The 21,342-nt window shown below is 46.8% G+C and overlaps 1 protein-coding gene across 4 annotated transcripts in view; it reads right to left on the minus strand.

Annotated features, from left to right (window-relative positions):
• Mob2 (MOB kinase activator 2) overlaps positions 1–15,576 on the minus strand; it is a 48,977-nt gene extending 33,401 nt beyond the window's left edge. For 2 of the 4 annotated variants that reach the window (XM_029541953.1, XM_021201405.2), the window contains exon 1: positions 15,503–15,576. In XM_029541953.1, the coding sequence (XP_029397813.1) occupies positions 15,503–15,519 (17 nt within the window). In that variant the 5' untranslated portion in view covers positions 15,520–15,576. Of the gene's footprint in view, positions 1–5,653; positions 5,912–14,655; positions 15,372–15,502 lie in introns of those variants that run through there. The other 2 variants (XM_021201407.1, XM_029541948.1) reach the window with 2 other exon arrangements.
• Positions 15,577–21,342: the final 5,766 nt, after the last annotated feature.

Raw genomic sequence — 21,342 nt, forward strand, 5'->3', positions numbered from 1 at the left:
CCTCTGCCTCTGCCTCTGCCTCTGCCTCTGCCTCTGCCTCTGCCTCTGCCTCTGCCTCTGCCTCTGCCTCTGCCTCTGCCTCTGCCTCTGCCTCCCAAAGATGTGTATCATTACACTCAATTCACCCATAGGTTTTTAAAACATCTATTCCAATTTCCAGGATGTAATAGTGCCTGAGTGTGCTCTCCTGTGTCAGAAGCCACAGGGAGGTAGATATCTGACCCTTGAAGGTTCAGGATACATGGGCAGGTGGCTGAAAAAAAGACAGGGAAGTGCAAAACTCCAAAAATTAATAGGGCTTAGGAAGAAGGGTAATTTAAAAAGAGAATCAACTCGGAGACTGGGGAGATGGTTCAGCAGTTAAAAGCACCAGCTGTTCTTCCAGAGGACTCTGGTTCAATTCCCAGCACCCACATGGTGGCTCATAAATATCTCTAATTCCAGTCCCAGAGAAAACATGTCACTGTGGGGGTGGGTTTAGAGACCCTCCGCCTAGCTTCCTAGAGACAGTCTTCTCCTAGCAGCCTTCAGATCAAGATGTAGAATTCTCAGCTCATCCCAGCCGTGCCTGTCTGGACACTGCCATGCTCCTGCATTGATGATAATGTACTGAACCTCTTAAACCTCTGAATCTGTAAGCCAGCCCCAATTAAATGTTGTCCTTTATAAGAATTGCNNTNGTCATGCTGTCTGTTCACAGCAGTAAAACTCTAAGATAGAAGCTGGGACTCAGGGTTGGGTATTGTTGTGATAGTCCTGACAATGCTTTTGTTTGGAGAAATGTGGGTTTGGGGACTTTGGAATGCTTTAAGTGGGGCTTAATGGGCCATTCTAGCAGGAATGTTGAAGGCATTGGTGCTGAGGGTGATTTGAACTATGCAGACTTATGACTAAATCCTAATACTCAGTACTAACACCCTGACCACACAGAGAACTCATGCCTGGAGTACAGCAGAACTCAAGGTCCCAAGCACCACTTCGACCAAGACAGAAGACACCCTCACAGCAAAATGTATTGGAAGATAAGGATTTTGTGACCTTCCTACTGACAGTACCATTTCCAGAAAGGCCCCAGCCTCCAGTGATGGATAAGGAGATGTTGCCATTAGTGTTATTGCATTTCCAAGGCATAAAAGAAAACAAGTCTCCTGCTTATAACTCAATACAGCCCCACTGCTTATCATCAAAGGGAGAAGGAAGGCAGGCAGAGTCTCGACTAGCACAACTCCCGGTCTTCCTGAGTGAGGAAGAAGTAAAAGACCAGAGAAAAGACAAAACAAGTATGTAGAAGACATGTTATCAAGGCAAGGATAACGTAAGGAAAGGACATCATCACAAACAATATTGCTGTTACAGAGGGAGAGATGTTACCTTTATGAGACAGAGCTAGTATGAGTCCTATGCCAGGTATGGAGAGGCTGCCAGAAAGCAGCCAATTCAGAAGACCCTAAGACCTGGGCCACCATGCTGTTTACCCAGGGCATAGAAGGAAAAATCACTAAGTGATAAATGCCCAAAAATCTATGGCAAGAAGTAGATATTTCTGGAAGACCACTGGGTGAATGCCCTGGCCTATATTTCCATCTCTACCCCATAAGCACAAAAAGACAAACAGGAGGATGTTTGTATGCCATCCAAGGCCCTGAAGGTCTCTTGTCCCTTCTACTGTTCCACTATCACCTCCAGTAGCTAAGAGGACAGGGACAAAAGACTAGAAAGAGATAACCCTGCCTCAGGATGGGAGTAAATATCAGGTAAGCAAAACAGGTGACAGAAGTCAGGGAGTAGGAGCCATTGGTTAGAATCAACCTTAGTTGTCATTCAGAATGGCTCAGAGCCCTACCACTGTCTACTAAACTTCATAGATTTATCCATGGCCTCCAACACGCACCTGGTCATTTCAGTTGGCAAGTGTTTCCTGAAAGACAATTTGAGGAATTGCTATATGCCTTCCACAATGTCCTGTACCCAGTGCTTTCTCAAAACTCCCTGCAGCCTCAGCAATGTGGTGCTAAGAGTCAATGAGTCCAGAACTCCTAACTAAGGAACTAAGTTGGAGGGAGAGGATCAGGCTGTAAAGGGGGTAAGGTACAATAAACACAAGAGCATCCCTCAAAGGTCAGCAAAGAAAAGGGCAGGCACAAAACCCAACAGATGCCTGGTATGCCATGGCCTATCTCTGCCACCCCTAATCCCTCCAGCCACCATTGCCTGGCCCATGCAACTCTGCCCTCTGGTCTAGAACCTCTACTTCACTGCAGCTCAGAGTAACAGAGATGCTTTGGCCCTATCATGCCTCACAGCGTCTGCCTTGGCTTTTACTTGTCTCTAGGAACCTACTCAAGGCGAAATCCTAATACTCAGATCTTCATCCATACAGAGAACTCAATGCCCATCAAATGAAGACAAAACCAATCAAGGTAGAGTAGGCAAAGCAGACAATCACAAAAGAAAATCACATGGTCCCGGTGCCATGCAATGACACTGTTCTGCTTAATGCTACCAGGAAAGGTGGGATAAGCATGGGCCAGAACCACTGTGGAATATGCCAGCAGCTACTCAAGAATTCCATTAAAGCATCGGGTATAGCAGACTGGACCTTTAAAGGCACAATCTGGTCTGGAAACATCCTAAATGTCCAGCACAGAAAGGGGGACAGAGTGTGACAGTTTGAACCATCTGAGTGATGGGATAATTAACTTTTGTTTTCTGGTTTTTGCTGTGATTCATCCTTCTACAATAGACACATAATACCAAGTTCCACACGAGCAGGAAACCTGTTCCCTCTCCCATGACATCTCATGCAAGGCTTCAAAGCACACTCATCAGAATTCCATAAGTTCTGGACAGACAGGACTGTGAATACAACAGAGGATTCTAAACATTCCCATGTACCCAGTTCCCATAAGTGATACAACTTCAGAGGTGGGCAAAGAAACAATATTCATTGTGAACACCCACCAGGCCCAGCCTCATCAAAACCCCAAGGCAGCACCATGGAACACCAGGGAACAGCTCATGAGGACAGAGAAGCTCACATTTACAAGGAAATGTGTGCCTAAATTACATCTTTCCCATTGGCCAGACCTGACCCCATTTTTACCCAGGACTGGCAGTGCCCTCTGGGCTCTTAGATCTGACTCTTCTTCCTCTGTGTTAACACAGCAGCAGGATCCAGTGCCCTTATACCCTTTCTTCTTTGTCTTAAACACCATCAATACAACACGGCAAAATGGCAACCTAACTTTCTCTACTGGCTTCCCAGATTCTAGACACTATGTGGGGTGCCACTGCAAGGACTGAGTTGTCTCTACCTTCAGTAAAGAAAGGATAATGATTCACTCATTTTCAGGAGAAAAGCAGGTCAGAGACCACAAGTTAGAGCCAAGAGCCAAGATTATGGTTTGACCCCTCCCATCTCAGCCCACCCACTCAGTGACACCAGAGCACAGGGAGTATCTGGCTGTCTGCCATGTGTGGTGTGTCCTCTACCCTGCTATAACAGGTCCAGCTCAACGATAATTTCTTATGTACCCCCATCCTACCCTCCCTGTAAGGCCACTGGTCCCTCATACACAGATTCTACTCATTGGTAAGTTCGTGTGGAGTCTGCTGCCAGCAAAGCTTATATCATGTGCAGGCCCATGACTAAGGTGAGCAGCTCTCAAAGAAACCTGGCTAGATACAGTCACTAAGTGGAAGTATAGTGTCTCGAGGTGTCAGGTGCTTGCCCTGGTCTATTGTCACAGGTTCTTCCCTCCTTCAGCAATACCACTCTGCCAATTACAAGGTGCCAGGCAGCAGGATATGTAGGAAGTGCTGAGTAACCAGACCAAGGATGGGGACTCAGGAACTCTTCTTAAATGAGCAACCACAGCACATATCTTTCAGGGTATTAGCCTTATCAAAGCCCTAGGGGGGGGGGGGAGGTGTGACACTTGAGTGGAGCCATATGGAAATCAGAGGATCTCTGCTTCAGGTCACAAATCTGCAAGGCTAAGCCCCACAGAGTAGGTACTAAATCAGGCCAGAAATAGACCCCATCCCACCTATACAGCACTGGAGTTAAATAGTGGCTTCAGACTACATGCCCATCTCACTCACTGACAGTCACTGGCTGGCAGCACCCTTGCTGATAGAAGCCCTGAGTCCTCCTGAGGCACTAGCTGTAGGACTGGGAATCCTCTCTCACCTGCCTCCCTCAGCACCTCAGGACAACAAAGAGAGGGGACAGCCCAACCAGGTGGTCTATGTGCTTTAGATGCTTCTAGTTCCTGACTACCTAGAACTGGATGGTAATCACAGGCTCCTCCTACCTCCTAGATGGGTCACTCTCTGCTGGCTTTCCTTGACTCCGAGCTTCTGAGGAGCCTGAAGAAGAATGTGAGGCATTTAGAGAGCTAACTGAGTTCAGAAGCCAAAATACAACTGATGCTTTAAGTGGTTCTAACCATGCTTCAGTCCTTTCATTTGGGACAGGGGCTACTCAATGCAGAAAGCCCTCAAGCTACACAGGCTGAAGCAAAACCTCCATCCACTAAGCCTTCCTCAGATACCCTGGTTCCTACAGAACACCTGCTTGACAGAGTCAAAGCATCAGCCTGAGGTATCAGACCCGCCTACCAAATCTAACACGATGTCTCTCCAGTCTCTACCCTTTCTGCAAACACAGTGGGACTGGCTGCTCAGGCTACATACAACATGTTATTGCCTTCTACAGCAGTAGGGCTCTGCTCACTTCTCATTCTAGAGCAGTGGCTCTCTCAACCTTCCTAATGCTGCAACCTTTAATATAGATACTCATGTCATGGTGACCTCAAACATAAAATTATTTTCATTGCTACTTCCTAACTATAATTTTGCCATTGTTATGAATCATAATGTAAATATCTGTGTCTTCCAATGGTCTTAGGTAACCTCTGTGAAAGGGTCATTTGACCCCCAAGGGGGTCGCAACCCACAGGGTGAGAATGCTGTTCTAGAGTAAGTACAAGGGGCAAGGTTTGGAGCCTCAATCAGGCTCATGCGTTCACTGTCCTCACAGCACAGTGGCTAGTAAGACAAAGATCCAGGAATAAAGTCAGCGTGAAAGAAGGTGGTAATTATCCCTCTTCATTCCCTCCAGATACTAAGAAATAACCTCACAGTTGGGATAACATTTTTTTTAAACTTTGTATGAAGGTGTGTCTCTGTATTTTCAATTGTTAATTCTGTACCAGCAGAGAGAACAGCAGGATTCTGGTATTGTCATTTCCATTGCTCAACCTGGGTTTTCTATTTTGTAAATATTCGTCCTGCCTCACCTGCCTAAAGGTTCTAGAATTGTATCAGAGATTATCTCGCTGCTGATTGGTTGTACTAAAGAGCTGATGACCAATAGCTAGGCAGGAAGTAGGAAGCAGAACTTCTGGGCAAAGGGGACACAGGGAAAAGAGGGAGATTAAGGGAGCTGACAAGGAAAGGAACAGACATAGACAGACAACAAGGGAACAGAGAAAGATAGCCACATTAGAGGTTGTAGGCTAGATAGTGGGGTTAAGTTAGATGAGCTAGCTGGGAGACTGCCCAAGCAAAAAGCCTAAGCTTTAAACTTTATTAGCAGTCTCTATGTCATTATTTATACTGCTGGCAGTCCAACACAGTCCCACTATACCTCAAGATGTAGGGCTTTCCCCAATGAAGGCTTCATGTGAAATGCACAAGGGAAGGAGTCCCTGAGATGGGCTCAATCTTGAGGAGGCCTGTGGCTCCAGTAGCACCTCCATCTGGCATATGGTCATATCATAATATCAGTTATCTCCTTTTAGAGTGTAAACCGAAGAGCAGTGGGCACAGTAGCTACTCATGACCTCACTCCTCTGCCCTGGTATTGCGGTCACAGGAACCTTGAGGGAAACTAGAGAGGAGAAGAAAAGAGGGAGGGAAAATACTCATACATGTAGAATAAGAAATAATCATTTAAAAATTGTTAAACACCAGAAGGTGGTGGCACATGCCTTTAATCCCAGCACAGGAGAGGCAGAAGCAGGTGGATCTCTGTGAGTTCGAGGTCACCCTGGTCTACACAGCTAGCTCCAGGACAGCCAAGACTACACAAAGAAACCCTGTTTCAAAAATAAACAAAACTAAACAAAAAAGCTAAACATTTTACTAAGAAATAATCATTTTGATAAAAAGCAAAGCCCAGCACAGGCAGGCTAGGGACAGAGCAGACTTCCATTCTCTGGTCAACATGGCTGCTTGTATGTTTTCCCTTGCTAGCTACCAAGAGCACTGGCCCTTGAGTATTAGGGTCCATCACATCTTGTGATGGCACAAAGACAGTTCACAAGGTTATAGAAAAAAGACACAGTAAAAAGAGTAAACCTGCGCCGGGCCTGGTGGCGCAGGCCTTTAATCCCAGCACTCGGGAGGCAGAGGCAGGCGGATTTCTGAGTTCGAGGCCAGCCTGGAGGTGTGGACAAAATGATAATACAGTGTAATTATTTCTAAAATTTTCCAGGAATAAAATTTTAAAAAAAAAAAAAAAAAAAAAAAAAAGAGTAAACCTAGTCACACTACTGAGGACAAACTAGTATGAAAGTCTATTCATTCTATCCCAGTAGTGAGGTGTCAGGCCTCAGTAGCTCTCCATTGTTTACAGCAGAAGTGACCCTACAGACTGCAACTGCAGGCACAAACCGAAGGTAATAATCACTTAGGGATGGAATTCAGTAGCAGGATATAGGTAGAAGTCTATCTCACCCTGTCTGGAGGTCAACTTGAAGCTACACTGCCACAGAACTCCACCCACCTGCTAAGAAAAGAAATGTCTCCCTGGTAATGTTTAGTGTCTTACCCTTCTGCCCAGCTTCCTATTAGGAATAGAACCAAGGGCTAACATGACCAACAATAATCTCACTTCATCCAGAGACCAGCTTTTCCTCCCAGTCCTTCCCACTTATCCAAGCAGCTGTGATGCTGACCAACAGAAGCTGACAAGAACAGCTCTCCCCTTCCCTCCACTTCCCCTAGGGAGGAGAACTCCTGAGCTAGAGCTCAGAGTAGGGTCCAGACCCACAGGTTGACCAAAAATCCCTTGCTTACCCTTAGCCTATTAGTGTTCAATGAAGCTCTGCATACCTTTGTAAAGGCCAAATCCCAGCAGAACCAATACAAAGCCACCCTGGAACCCAGCTCCAGGACTAGCAAAAAGCAAGGCTGTTCTTGTCAGCTTTTCCACTTGAAAAAACAGGTATTTTTCAATTTAAAGATGCTATTTATGCTAAACTATATTTAGTCCTTGTTCTTTTTAAATGGTGAAAGATATTTCTGTTTAACATCTAAAATGGTAAATATTGATACTTACAAGTAACACAAATACAGTTAAAACTTGGAGTGTAAAGAGGTCCTAGGAGCAAAAAGTTTGAGAATGCTGTAGGCCAAGGAGAAAAAAACTTCATAAAAAGAAAGGCTATATTGGGGAAACATGCTCTGGTAGACAACCAATATTAAGACACTCAAGAAAGCAAGATCCTCTTGGGCCTCCCAGAATAGCCACCAATGGAGGCAGCACTGGTAACCTGGAAGAACTAGGACAGGTTAGGTGAAAAAACAAAACAAACAAACAAAAAACTTTTGTCTAAAGCACAAAGGTTCGGGGGCAACAAGCAGCAGCAAGAGATGAGCAGCCCCCACATCATTGCCCCATCTGGGGCTGCTGAGGCATGATCACAGTCAAAGATGCAGAGTCAGATTCCCACTTGCCCCAGGAACTGCCATAAGATATACATATACCCTTGCTGAGTGTCCCTGTCACAGCTGTGTGCAGAAACAGTGAGCACAATGAATAGACAACTATGCTCTTTGCTGAGAACCAACACTGCTTCAAAATGTGGCAAAAGCATCATGGAAAGAATAAAGGAGAGCTCTGGATAGGACTTTTCTTGCCATTGGTTTTATCCAAGTACCAGAATAATCAAGGTCAACCCATAATGTTCCTCATATACAAGCAAAGTCTAAAAGCATAGCCATGAAATGATACAATGATCAGTGGGATCCATGATTCACCTAACAAGGGTCCAAAAATTTTTTTAAAATTGTATCTGGAAGGGGCTAGAAAGATAGAAAGGGGCTCAGCAATCAAGAATACAAACTGTTGGGGCTGGAGAGGTAGCTCAATGGTTAAGAGCACTGACTGATCTTCCAGAGGTCCTGAGTTCAAATTCCAGCAACCACATGGTGGCTCACAACCATCTGTAATGAGATCTGACACCCTCTTCTGGTGTGTCTGAAGACAGCTACAGTGTACTTATATGTAATAAATAAATAAATGTTTAAAAAAAAAAAAAAGAATACAAACTGTTCTTGTAGAGGACAGAAGTTTGATTTCCAGCACCCACATCTAGTGCTTCACAGCCTACTATAATTATAGCTTTGGGGAGATTTAACTCCTATAGCCGTTGTGAGCACCTACATCCATGTACACACAGACACAAAAACACACACAGAGACACACAGACACGCCATTAATAATAATAAATATTTTTAAAAGTATATCTCTGGGGTTGCAGATGTGACTTGGTTGGTACAACACTTGTCTAGCATGCATGAAATTTTCTGTCATCCCCCAGTAGGGTATAAACCATGTGTGGTGGTATATACCTATAATTTTAGCACTCAAGAGGGGGTAGCATGTTGTAGACCAGCCCTGTTTTAGATCAACTGACCAACCAATAAACGAAACATAGTGTCTGGGTTAAGCTGGTGGCAGACATTGTTATTGTTCTCTAAAAAATACAAATTTGCAACTATTCACACAACAGCTGGACCTGTCATATGCTAGAAGAAAGTATAGAGATGATCTGCAGTACATAGGAGGGTGGCTATGTTCCATATAAACATGTCACTTACATAAGGGAGCATCTGAGCACTTGGTACTTGAGGATTGGTCCTGGGACCACTCCCCTCAGTATACTGAGGAACATCTGTACATAACTGTAAGTTCATAGTAACTCCAATGAAACATTATAGGGGTTTTGTTAGTTTATTATATTTTCTATTTTGTTTTGTTCCTGCCCCTGCCCCTGCCCCTACCCCAAAAAAAACTTGGTTATAAAACCAGGCATGGTCTCAGACACTTTCAATTCCACTACTCAAAGACAGATCCTGGGGAAGGTTGAAGCAAGACTTTGACTCTTAAAACCAAAGGGGGGGGGGCTTGTTACCTGTGCTCGATCTCTCTCTCTCTCTCTCTCTCTCTCTCTCTCTCTCTCTCTCTCNCNCNCACACACACACACACACACACACACACACACACACACACACACACAAACTTGTTTTAAGCCACAATACTCAGAAGACAGTTGTCAAATCATGAGTCAACCCCCTAGCACAGGGGTCTTCAGCCTTCCTAATGTTATAACCTTTTAATACAGTTCCTTATGTTGTGACCCAAGCCATGAAGTTACTTCCATTGTTACTTCATAACTATAATTTTGCTAGTTATGGATCGTAATATAAATATCTGATGTGCAACCCCTGAGAAAGAGTTGTTTGACCTCCCAAAGGGATTTCAACCCATGGGTTGAGAACTACCTCCCTAGAGTGAAATTCAGATCCCCCATCTTCCAGCCACTTCTCCCAATTCCTTTCCCATTCAAGGGGTAAAGAGCAAATTCAAAAGTATTTCCACTAGCTAAATTTGTGGCAAGCCATTCATCAAAATAAAAAAGAATAAAAGTAATAAATAACAGAATGTACTTGACTGTATAATATTGAACAAGTATATGGTAGCCTAGGAAACATAACACAGGCAGCCCTTCTGTGAAGATGTCCATCATGTCAGCCCAAGTCCAGTCATCTTCATAGCACCTTCTCAAACCCCAGGATCTTTACTAAAACAACTTTCCTGTCCCATATCCACCATGCCTTCATTTCTTTATTGTCCCCCTAAGCAGCAGAGAGTGGCCACAAAAGGCAAGCCACTTACCTCTGTTCATATAGCACCCACCTTTGGCAGCTCCTTGATTCCATCACAGTCTCTGGCTCACACTTTCTCACAACATGAGAACTCTCACAAACTGCCTTGTCACATATGGCATCAAAAGAACAGGATAAGGAGGAGAAAGGCAAGCATGCTGTGTGGCACAGTAGCTCCACTGGCTTACAGATGCTCTGCAGAGGACCCTGAGACAGGCCTGGGGACCTGGCCAGGACTTCATATGGCAAGGTCCCATGCAGACAAGCCAAGCTGTGTGTCATACCCTATCTTAATTTTACATTCCTGGACTTATTCCCAAGGCCAGCCTCAGCCTCAGACATCACTTCCTTGGGGCCACTTGGCACTGTCAGGCCTTTTCAAAGACCAAGACACAGCCCCACAAGGTGAGAGCTGGGACATTCAGCACAGACACTGTCATTCAAACCCTTTAAAGGCTCCTAAGACTGTATCCCTTCTGCTAGCTCAGCAGTTTCACAGGGGTCACCAGCAGAAAACACAATTATTTACATTACAATTCATAACAATAGCAAAAATTAGTTATAAAGTAGCAACAAAAATAATTTTATAGTTGGGGGTTACTATAACATGAGGAACTGTATTAAAGGGTCGAGGCATTAAGGAAAGAAGTGCTGCGAAAAGGCAACCAAGAGAAAGTGCCTGACCCTGAGAAGGCCACAGGCAAAAGGCAGAGAAGTCAGGTCTTCCTTTTAATCTGTCAACCATCCATAACCTATAGGCGCAAACTCAAAAACAAAAGTGAGCACCCATGCTGTCCTGACATTCCACAACAGTGAAACACTTCAGCCAAAATCACTGCTGCTCAAAGCAGGATACAACCTAACTTTATGGACTTAACTATAAAATGGCCCCATAACCCCGTCACAGATGTGCCCACTAAGGATTATAAGACCAACTGGATGAAAACTGCAAGCCAGATTGCATGCTTTCTGGCAAAGGGAACCTTCAAAGAGAAGAAAACCAGTAGGTATGGTCATGGTCCATGGCACAGACACTGATAATGCCAAGTGGAGAGGCCATGGGCCACATGTGGCTTTGATGCCCTGTTGAACAACCTCTTCCTCCTCTCTTTAACCTTTTGTTTTTATTCCAATTGTTTTTACTTCCGTGTTCCAGGCACCATCCCATGGAGCTACAGTGAGCACCAGCGGGTGTGCCCCAGCTGAGAAATCCTGTGCAGAAGAAAAACAAACAGGAGGTAGGCACAGGGCGGGAGGAACTTCTGGCAAGGCAGGCAGGAGCAGCTCATACCTTCTTCTGCCAGACCAGCCCACAACGGCAGGATGCACTAAAATCCCTAGCAGGAAATGCCTAACCACCTCACCCCAGCATTTTTAGTTACACAGCAGAGCAACAGAGAGCAAATGGTGCCCACTAGGATATGGGTCTGCCCACCCTGCCAACCCTTTAAGCTGAAGGACTTCAGGTTGTACAGCATATCTACACAAACACAGGAAGTGGGGTTTGAGTGTTTCTGTTTCCATAGCCAATGCAAAGAAGATACAGGAAATGTTGGGCTACCAGGACCACTGTTATGGGAGTTCCCCACCGAGCTGGCCTTCAATACCTTGCTATACCAGATGAGAGGAAGTCTTGCAAGTAAGCACACTCTCAACTGTCATATGACAAACAACAATGATAGCAAGTTCTGGAGGCAGCTTGGGAAGATGCCTTGCTGAGCAGGTACAGAGTATGGTAGCACCAGCCAACAGCTAGACTAAAGACCCGCTAAGGATATTAACCACTAGCCTCACACTATGCTCAGGCACACCTTTATAGGAAAACACAGGAGTACCACCCAACTGTTCCCAGTCAACAGGGCTCTTGTGCAATACACCACTGGCCTCACCCTGCTCACTGCTGGCCAGCTTGGCAATGCTTGCATGAACTCCTAAGGGACACTCTAAGCAAACAAGAGAAATGAAGTGTTGTTCAGAGTGTCCTTAAGTACACAGCATTCATGACCACTACTTTTTAAAAAGGGAATGGGAACACAAGACACCCAAAGCAGACACCTTTGCAAACCCAACCCAGATGACCACCTGGGCAGCCTCTCATGGAAAGAGGCTATTCATGAGGTTATTCCTAGAATCACATCTTCCAGAGGAGCCATCCACTGGAGAGCCTGGCTGCAAGGGATGGGACCTTCATTGTGCCTCTAGGCCTCTTGCAGGTACCTCTCCACTTACTGTACCACAATCCTTTAAGAAGATCCCTATACTCTACTTCATATCCCTCCCTCCCTCCCTCCCTCCCTCCCTCCCTCAGATCTTTGATACTTGCACTGTGCTTGTCCTGTCCTCCTCTGCCAGCCTTAGCCCTCAAAGCACTGACCTTGGAGTCTTCAGAAGCCTTACCCTCAGCATAAGTGGCTGGGGAAGTAGTACAATTCTGTTTTAAAAGATTGGGTTACAGCATCATCAGTCATACCTACAAATTTTCCACAACCACCTCTACCCAAAGGTAAAGGGAGAAACAGAATATGCAGGCCTCCTCACAATGTCCAGTGGAGTAACAAACGGACATCACTGCTGACATCTACCACCGAATCCATCACACACCAGACCTCACGGCTCCATTTACACATAATAACGGGATGGGACAGACTGGTGCTGCCTCTCATAGAGGTGGGCATCTGTAGCAACCAGAGGGCTCTTCAAAGAGTAATGGCAATGTTCCACTGAGCTAAGAAAATGGCTCCATGATAAGGGGCTTGCCCAACATACTTAAGGCCCTGGGTTCCACCCATAGCAACTCACACATACACTTTAAAGTAAATTAAAACATGGTCAAGGAAACAAGTCTATAATTTTATTAAAAATTACCTAATCATATACTTAAAACAAGCAAACTTAGTGGTATATACATGATACCACATGAGGCTGTTCAAACAAAACCTACAGACTCTTACAAGCCCAGTCAGGTGTCAGTCACCAGAAATACTTTCCCAGAAGATAAAGCCTTTCACCCCCATGCCAACCCTGCAAACACCTACACTCAACTGCTCTGAGTACAGGGCTGCTAAAGGCTGCTCCAGACAGACTGGAAAGGCCTGAGGCCATTTAGCTTTATCTGTTAGCTGAGCAAGAGTAGACCTTCAAATATACAGTGTATCAAATGGCCCACAGCAGGTTTCATCTCTTTGTACCTGCACTGGAGAGCTCTAAAGGCTCCATAAGAGTCAGGTACACCTGGAAAGGGAGCCACAGCAGCAGGCTGGAGAGAGACTACTGGAGAGGGCAGAGGTTTAGTAAAGGTGGCCAGGCAGAGGGACAACTCACTATCATCAGTGGGGAGAGGAGAAAACATATTCTTTTGACTCCAAAGTGCTTCTGGGCTGTGCTTTCTGCTAGATAAAATTCAAACTACACTCAGACCTCCTGGTTAAATGCTTGCCCTAGAAAAGAATCAAGTGTTGCCTAAAGTATCCCACGGCATGTTGGGGTTCTCTCTTCCAAATCCTGAGCTTTCCCTGGGTGTTACCCTGCTCTTGGTTGTCCAGAACAGAACAAAGACCCACTACACAAAAACTGTAACCCTTTCTAATAAAGAATGAGGCAGCCTGACTATATATACTGCTTAACAAGCTCAAACCTTCTCCAAGCAGAGGAAACCTACAGGACAAGAGGTGGCTAAGAGCCACACCTACAACATTCTCCAGAAAAGTCCCAGCAGGTTTACCATCAAGTCCCAACGTGCCAAATTCTGCTCTGGCTATCCAAAGCATGCTTCCCTGCAGGGCCTCCCTTCCTCTTGAGCAGCTGGAACACAAAAGATAAGGCTGTGAGATGCTCAAAGTCCCAGCATGATCCTCACCCAGCTAAGAGAAAGATGTAGCTTTCCATTTACACTTCTGTAGACCTCCCTGTTGGCTCTAACAATTTCTGTTAGAGTACTCTACTCTTGCACCCATACTTAAGTTCACCCAACATGAAGTAATTAACAAAACCTTTACTTTAACATAAGCAAGCAAACAAACAAACATTGTTTGTTTGAAACATTCCAAACCCCTCCTTGATATTGAATGGTCTGAATTAAGAAATAGACCAAGACACAATAAAAGATGATACATTTGTCCTACTCTTTCAGACAGAAAAACTACTTAAATGGTTAATTACAGAGAGTTTCAGCCCTGAGCAAACAGTGGGTACTCCAAAGCAAAAAAATGGCTTCACCCCCTACTGACTACTTTGTCAACTCTCACCAGGGATCAGAAGACAAAGTGGAGTAGATCTGGGGTGGGGGGGTGTCTCTGAAGGCTCACTCTGCAACTTCCATTCTTCCTACTTTTATAGTAATACTATGAAAGAGGGACTAGGAGTTTAAAGACTGGCTTCTGGTCAACCTCCAGGCAAAAAAAGCACCTGCCATTGGATGGGCATGAGCCTGGAAAAATTACACATACAGCAGTGGTCAACTTCCTCAGTCACCAAGCTGACAGATCCAGTTCACTTGCAGTGAAACCATATTTGCAGGTAGGCCAAGTCATAAGTGCTGGCCCTCTCCACAAGTGCACAAAGGAAGAATGATCTGGAATAGGCTGGTTACAAATATGTGTCCTATGTTTAAAACCCCTGGGCTTCAGAGACCTTGTAAAAGACCAGGGCATAACATCTGCCAAGCTTACCGTATGCAAAACATGTGCTGGCCCTTACCTCAGTTAACCCTTCAGTAAACCTGTACTGCAGATTTCACAGCTTCCATCTGACAGCCGATCCATTAAAACAAGTCTAGAGAGGACCACACAGCTAGGAAGCAGAGGGGAGCCAGCGACAGGGCTGCCTCTTGAAGAAACAAGATGGGCCTCCGCCTAGTCCCCTGTGTCACCCACACTTAACGCCCTGAGTGGCACTATGTGGCTCTCGGCCTCCCTTAGTCTCTTGATTATCCCTGGGGCTGCTCCCTTAGTCCGCCGGCTCCCTAGGTTGCAGCACTGGGAGGTCAAACAGCCTCAGACGTCCTGACAGTGCCACCACTACACTTTCCTCCGCCTTCCCCGCTTCGATCTCCAGAGTCCCATGCAGCTCTCGCACTGCCGAATGCGAAGGCCGGCTCTCTCTGAGGTCCAGCAGGATTATACGGACCCCACAGCAGGGCCGCGGGCACCGCCACAGGGTCCAGAACCGAGCCGCCGGGAGAGCGCGCGCGGCTAGGAGCGCCCGCCTCTCACTCTCCTCAAAAGTAAATTGGAAGAAAGTCACTTGGGCGGAAGAACTTTCCCAGGCCCCACGAAGACCGACGACCGACCGTGCCAGGTGCCCGACTCGCGGCCCGTCGATTCGCAGCGAGGGACCGCGGCCTCTCGGGACAGCGCCTCCGGGACCGGGCCTCTCTCCCGCCGGCCGGCCGGCCGGCCGCCTGCCCGGCCTCCCGGCACCCCGCAGCGGCTGGCCGTCCTCCCGTGCCCCGGCCCCTCCTGGAACCCGCCGCCCGCCGCCCTACGCTCCCTACGTTCGCCGCCGCCCCGCGCAGCGCCGCGCTACGCCGTCCGCCGCCACTCACCCCATGAGCCAGTCCATGGCTGCGCGGAGCCCGCGCCTCGCTCGGCCTCAGCCCCGCCGGCGGCCGGAAGTAAACACTCGGTGGCTCCCGCCCGCTGCCGGAAGTGACGCGCGCACGGCTTGCTGGGACGCGTAGTCCCAGCGGCCCCTGCGGCGATGTCCCGAGTACCTGTTCTGGAGTGCCAGGACCTATCCTCATCGCGAACCTCGGGGCTTCGGGACCCAGGAGCATCCTGTACCTGAAGACCGTCCAGAGTTTCTGGATCACCAGAGTGCGAATAACTTCAGAGCGCTCCAGAAACCCAGACAGACGCCCGGAACTCCAGAGTGCCTCGGACTTGCAAACTGCCTGTAATAACGCAGTGCCCTGGATCCTGAAGTTTCCCCAGTGTCTCTAGAGTGACGCCGGTGTTGCACACCTCTAGTGCCAGGACTCTAGAGTGCTCTGACCCCAGGAGTGAACCTTACCACCGGCGTGCCTAAACCTGTGGAATGCACAGACCCGGGGGAGTCTGAAGTTCCTGGAACCTGAGTATCCCTGACCCCAGTATCCCAGACCAGAACCCCCAGGCTGGAACATTGAAGTTCCTCTGCCCTGCAGGATGTGTTCCTTTCCTCTGCAATGCCTCACCCCTTGCTGCTTACATCCCTCCTGATGTCCACCTTCACACTGTTATCATCTTTTGCCCACGCCTAGTGCCTCTGCCAGAACTGTTCTGACCACACTGCCTCTTTTGTGTCCCCTCACTTTGCTGGCTGTTCATTTGCATCCCAGCTGCCCACTCCAGTGCACATGATTGTCCCCTTGAGTCCCCATCTGTTCCCTTCCTCTATGAGCTGTACCCGCTGGCTTCTGGGTGAGCCTCTATTATCCAGGATACTTCTCTCCAGCGACTAAGTCTCTTCATGATCCAGGGTATCTCTCCTATTGTCTGCTCTTTCCAGAGCCTGACCATTAAATACTATTGAAATGCCTCTCCATTCTCTTCACTGAGATGCTTGCAGGAGCACACAGTTGAGAGGAAGGATCACAACAACCTAACTCACTAGTGTCTTTAATAGAGTGTCATGAACAGCAGGCACCAGCCAGATAACACCTTCAGGCCAACTGCCTGCTGTAATACAGCTGTCATATACTTGAAATGGGATTCACCTTCCCACAAAGAACCATTCCAGGATGCTGGGAAATGTCCAATCCATTCTTTTTTTTATAGCATGAACTGTCAGGCACTGGAAGTGGGTGGGGTGGCAGTTTTGTCACAAAATAATACCTGAAATGAAACTGAATAATGAAAGATCTGGAGAGGGAAAAGTCACCAAGTCAAGACTATATCAGGAGGAGAAAATCAGGCCTGTGCTCTCCTCTGTTTCTATTCCCATGGATGCCCAGTCATACTGGATGACTTCCCCACCCCATAACCACTTTGCTTTAGCCAGATTTATTTTATTTTATTTTATTTTAGTACACTGTTGCTGTCTTCAGACACACCAGAAGAGGGCATCAGATCCCATTACAGATGGCTGTGAGCCACCATGTGGTTGCTGGGAATTGAACTCAGGGCCTCTGGAAAAGCAGTCAGTGCTCTTAACCACTAAGCCATCTCTCCAGCCCTTGTGTTTTCTTCTTTAAAAAACAAAACAAAACAAAACACTGAGTGCTGGGTACATGCAAGCGTGTGCCCATTCACTGGAGCATGGGCAATCTACCAGCAGCCATACTCTCAAAAGAAAAAATGATTTTTCCTTCTCCAGCAGTTATCAATTGCCAGTTGCTCCTTGGCGAGGGATAGAACCCCGTGAACCCCTCTCCTGTCCATTCTGGAATGTTCACTGGCTTGATCTAGTGCCGAACGTTCATAATTACAATGACTCTATCACATCCAGAAAACATTGTGTGTTTGAGACAGGGTCTCACTCTGTAGCCAGGCTGACCTGAAATTCATTTCATAGCCTGAGCTGACCCCAATATCTCAGCAACAGTGCCTTAAGCTTTATGGCCATGAGCCACCTCACCTGGTTAGAGCTGATGTCTTGGCATTCCCAAACTACAGGAGCCTTCAAATGTCACCAATGTTTTAGTTATTAAACTTTCTTGGGGTATGTGGTGGTTTGGATAATAATGACCCTTAATAGTCCCATATATTTGAATATTTAGAGTAGAACTCTTTGAACAGATTAGAAGGACTAGGAAATGTGGCTTTGTTGGAATAGGTATGACTGTATTGAAGTAGGTATGTCATTGGTAGTGGACTTTGATGTTTCAAAAGCCCATGCCAGTCCTTGTCTCCTTCTCTTTGCCTAAAAATCAGGATATAGCTCACAGCAACTGCTCCAGCATCTGCCTGCATGTCTCCATACTCCCTGACAGGATGATAATGAACTAAACTTACAAACTTATAACTAGTTTAGTTATAAACTAAACTTAATACTGCAACAAGTTCCCAATTAAATGCTTTCTTTTTTATGAGCTGCCTTGGTCGTGGTGTCTCTTCACAGCAATAGAACAGTGACTAAGACAGGGTAGAGCCCTTTGGCAAGGATATATGTTATTTTGGCATCTAGCCTTTCACTAGCACCTCAGCTCCAGGGTCTACCCACGGAACACTGTCTATGTAGTGGAATGCTGTGACACCTTGAACATGCTGGGACTCGTCTACGTGGACTTAACTTGAGGGGAACCACATTTGAGCTGGTTTACTTTTTGAGGCAAGATAGTAGAGATAGGCTCATCCTTCCAAGAGACAGCATGCTATTTTCTGGCATTCTCTGTTTATTGGGGTGATGTGGAAATGTTAGAAAATTAGTTCTCAGGGTGGTAAGGGAGGTGTCAGAACCTTTAAGAGCCATTTGGTGAAGTGGGTGGTCCTTTGGACCTACTCTGAAAAATATTAAGGTAATTTTGTGGTTGTTCAAAAGCAATTGTTATAAAAGAAGCAGAGCTGGCTCTTCCCTGGGATCTCTGCCATTGGGTTTGGGACTCAATCACTTGTTCCTACACATGTTCCCACCATTGCTGTATACTGTGAAGTGCTATAGCCAAGAGAGGGAACCATATCAGAGCCTGCACCATGTTCTTTGCACAAAAATGAGCTAAATAAGCCTCTTTTTTGTTTGTTTGTTTGTTTTTCGAGACAGGATTTCTCTGTGTAGCCCTGGCTGTCCTGGAACTCACTCTGTAGACCAGACTGGCCTCGAACTCAGAAATCTGCCCGCCTCTGTATTCCAAGTGCTAGGATTAAAAGTGTGCACCACCACTGCCCAACTTTTTTTTGGGGGGGGGAGTGTCTAAATAAGCCTCCTTATTCTACAAAGTTAGCTTGAACCCAATATTTTATTATAGTGACTTAAAGCTCATTGATACATTGGTGGATTGCTGGGTTAATACCATTGATGTGCCAGTGTGGTCCCCACTTCTGGAGAAATAGCTGCAACTGGAATCATTTATGTCTTCCAACTTATAACAATCCAGTTTATTAGTGACACTCCTTGTCCTGTGCAGGAATGGAACACAGGAATAAAATTGCAATACTAGAAGCCCCTTCTCCATATCTGTTCAAATTGAGAGAATGATAACAACCTCTGGGTTTCTCTGGAGATGAAGTTTTAGTTTTGCTATACTATTTTACCAAGAAAGTAGAGATCAGAGAGCTTCCCATGTAGCCCTGCCTTCTTTGCATCTGCCCATCCATCTATTAACAAGTGCAGAGTGTCAACCATGCTCTAGGCATTTATAAGGTGCTTGGAAAACAAAAATGGAAAAATACACATAAACCTTCCTTAGAAGAACAGTTGGCTGGCAAGGGTACTTACTAATTGACTAAAAAACAGGGAATATACATGTCAGAAAGTAATGGGCACACTGGAGAATAAAACTATTGCTTATAGGGGGCAGAGAATGCTGGTTGTTGAAGATTGAAGCATGTCAACAGAGGGGGAAAAAGACATTGTAAACCCCTGATGCCCAGTCCCTCAGCACACGACCATATATGAAACAGGCATTAGAGCTATCATCACTGAAGGTGAGGTCACTGTGGAGGAGCCTGATCCGGTGGATCATGTCCTTACATAAAGGGAAAATTCAGACAGAAATTCACTGAGGAAAGGCTATGATAACACAGCCACCCAAAAGGCATAGAGGAGCCCAGTGCAGGTGGTCCTCACAGCCCTAGGGAGGAGTCAGTCCTGAGGCTACTGAAAACAGGACTTCAAGCCTTCAGAACTAAGACAACACATGCCTGCCCTTCTAAACCACTTGGTTGTGGCACATTGTGACAGAAGCTTTGGGGAATGAGACATGGATCCTAGATCTCATCTTTGTTATCATGTCCCTTCCTTCTGCCTAATTTTGAGGGGTTTCTGGGTCATGAAGTAAGGGTATACCCCCCAGCTATCTAGGGGGCTAGTCTCCACCCCAGACTAGGCAGCCCTCAAGTCAGAACCTATGGGACCCTCACCCCTATCCCAGAATCTGTCCCCTTATGGAGTAGAAGGCTGAGGTCTTCAGGATATCACTTAACTGGTCAGGTTTTCAGAGGATAATGATACACCCCAGTTAGACTGCTTTAGAGACACATGAGTTTGCTGGGCCCTCTCCTCTCACAACTTGGGTCTTCCTTTCCCTAGAGTTCTCTTGCTGCCCTGCCTCACCCCCAGCCAAAGGCACAGCCAGTGTGAGGTGGCAAGTATCTTGCTCTTCTTTGCTGCCCACTTCCTGGATGGGGGCTCAGCATAGGGTGATCCGTGTGACACAAACTCTAGTGCCTTTGGAGACTGGGAACAATGGCTCCCTCTCACCTCAGGAGCTGCCTCTGCACTTAGGACTATCCTAAGTGAAGCCAGAGGGCACCCACAGCTTCTAGTGCCTGCTGGACAGGAGAGAGGGCCCCTCTCTCTCCTCATCATCCGTGAAAGGACAATATTTACTTCGTCTCCTATAAGTCTAGGGATTTGTTTTGGGGAAGAGTCGTGGAGAGTCAGACCTCTGTGGGCTTCAGTAATCTGACCTCCCCTCCCCCAAGCCCTGCACCTCAGATGTGTTCCATCCACCTACCCACCCTTTGCAGCTCATCCTGTATCTCCATTGCATTCTCCAGGGATAGAGACTTATCTAAGGCCACTCAGGCAGGCAGCTGTGCTCCCCAACCATGCTCTCATCTTCTTAAGCCATTCTGCTTTTCAGGGGAGCTCTCTTCAGGCCCAAGAGGACAGTTGAGGTGGTTACAGGCTGGATAGCAAGTTCTCCACCCAGTGGCAGAGAAAGGCTAAAATGTCTTTAGAGTCTCCTGTGTCACCCTCTAGAGAGCACAGACGCCCCTTTTGTGGCTCACCGGGCATGGTGCTCTGCTCCTGGGGTAGCCAGAGCTCCGGGTGGGGGATTCTCATGAGTGTGGATCATTTCCAGGAACTCACCAAGAGCTTGTGAACTCACAAGCAGCCTGTGGGGCAGTCTGGCACTGTACTCCAGGTAGGTGCAGCCAAGATGCCTAGCCAAGGTGGCACAGTGGGAGGTTGCTCCCAGGCTCCACACGGTGTGTGTGTTGTGCTGCCTAGGATCCTGGAAGCAGAGGCCTGCATCCTGGGCTGTACCCGGTCCTGTTCACTTTGAGCTTGCCTGGCATCTGCAGGGAGCTCTTATCAGGTTCATTACAGTTCCTGCCAGTCAAAGTCCAAATGAGACAGCAGCTAGTCACGATCTCACAGTTTCCTGAAAGGCAGCATGTCCATTTAACTTAGGCCTGAAGTCATCAGAAGACGAAGTAGGCCCCTGAAAAGCATGACACGCATCAGGTGCTCTGTTCCCAGAGGCTCACTACAGTTCAACTTCAGAGGCGGTCACTTCTG

The sequence above is a fragment of the Mus pahari genome, chromosome 1 (assembly GCF_900095145.1).
Source record: "Mus pahari chromosome 1, PAHARI_EIJ_v1.1, whole genome shotgun sequence".
Classification (NCBI taxonomy): domain Eukaryota; kingdom Metazoa; phylum Chordata; class Mammalia; order Rodentia; family Muridae; genus Mus; species Mus pahari.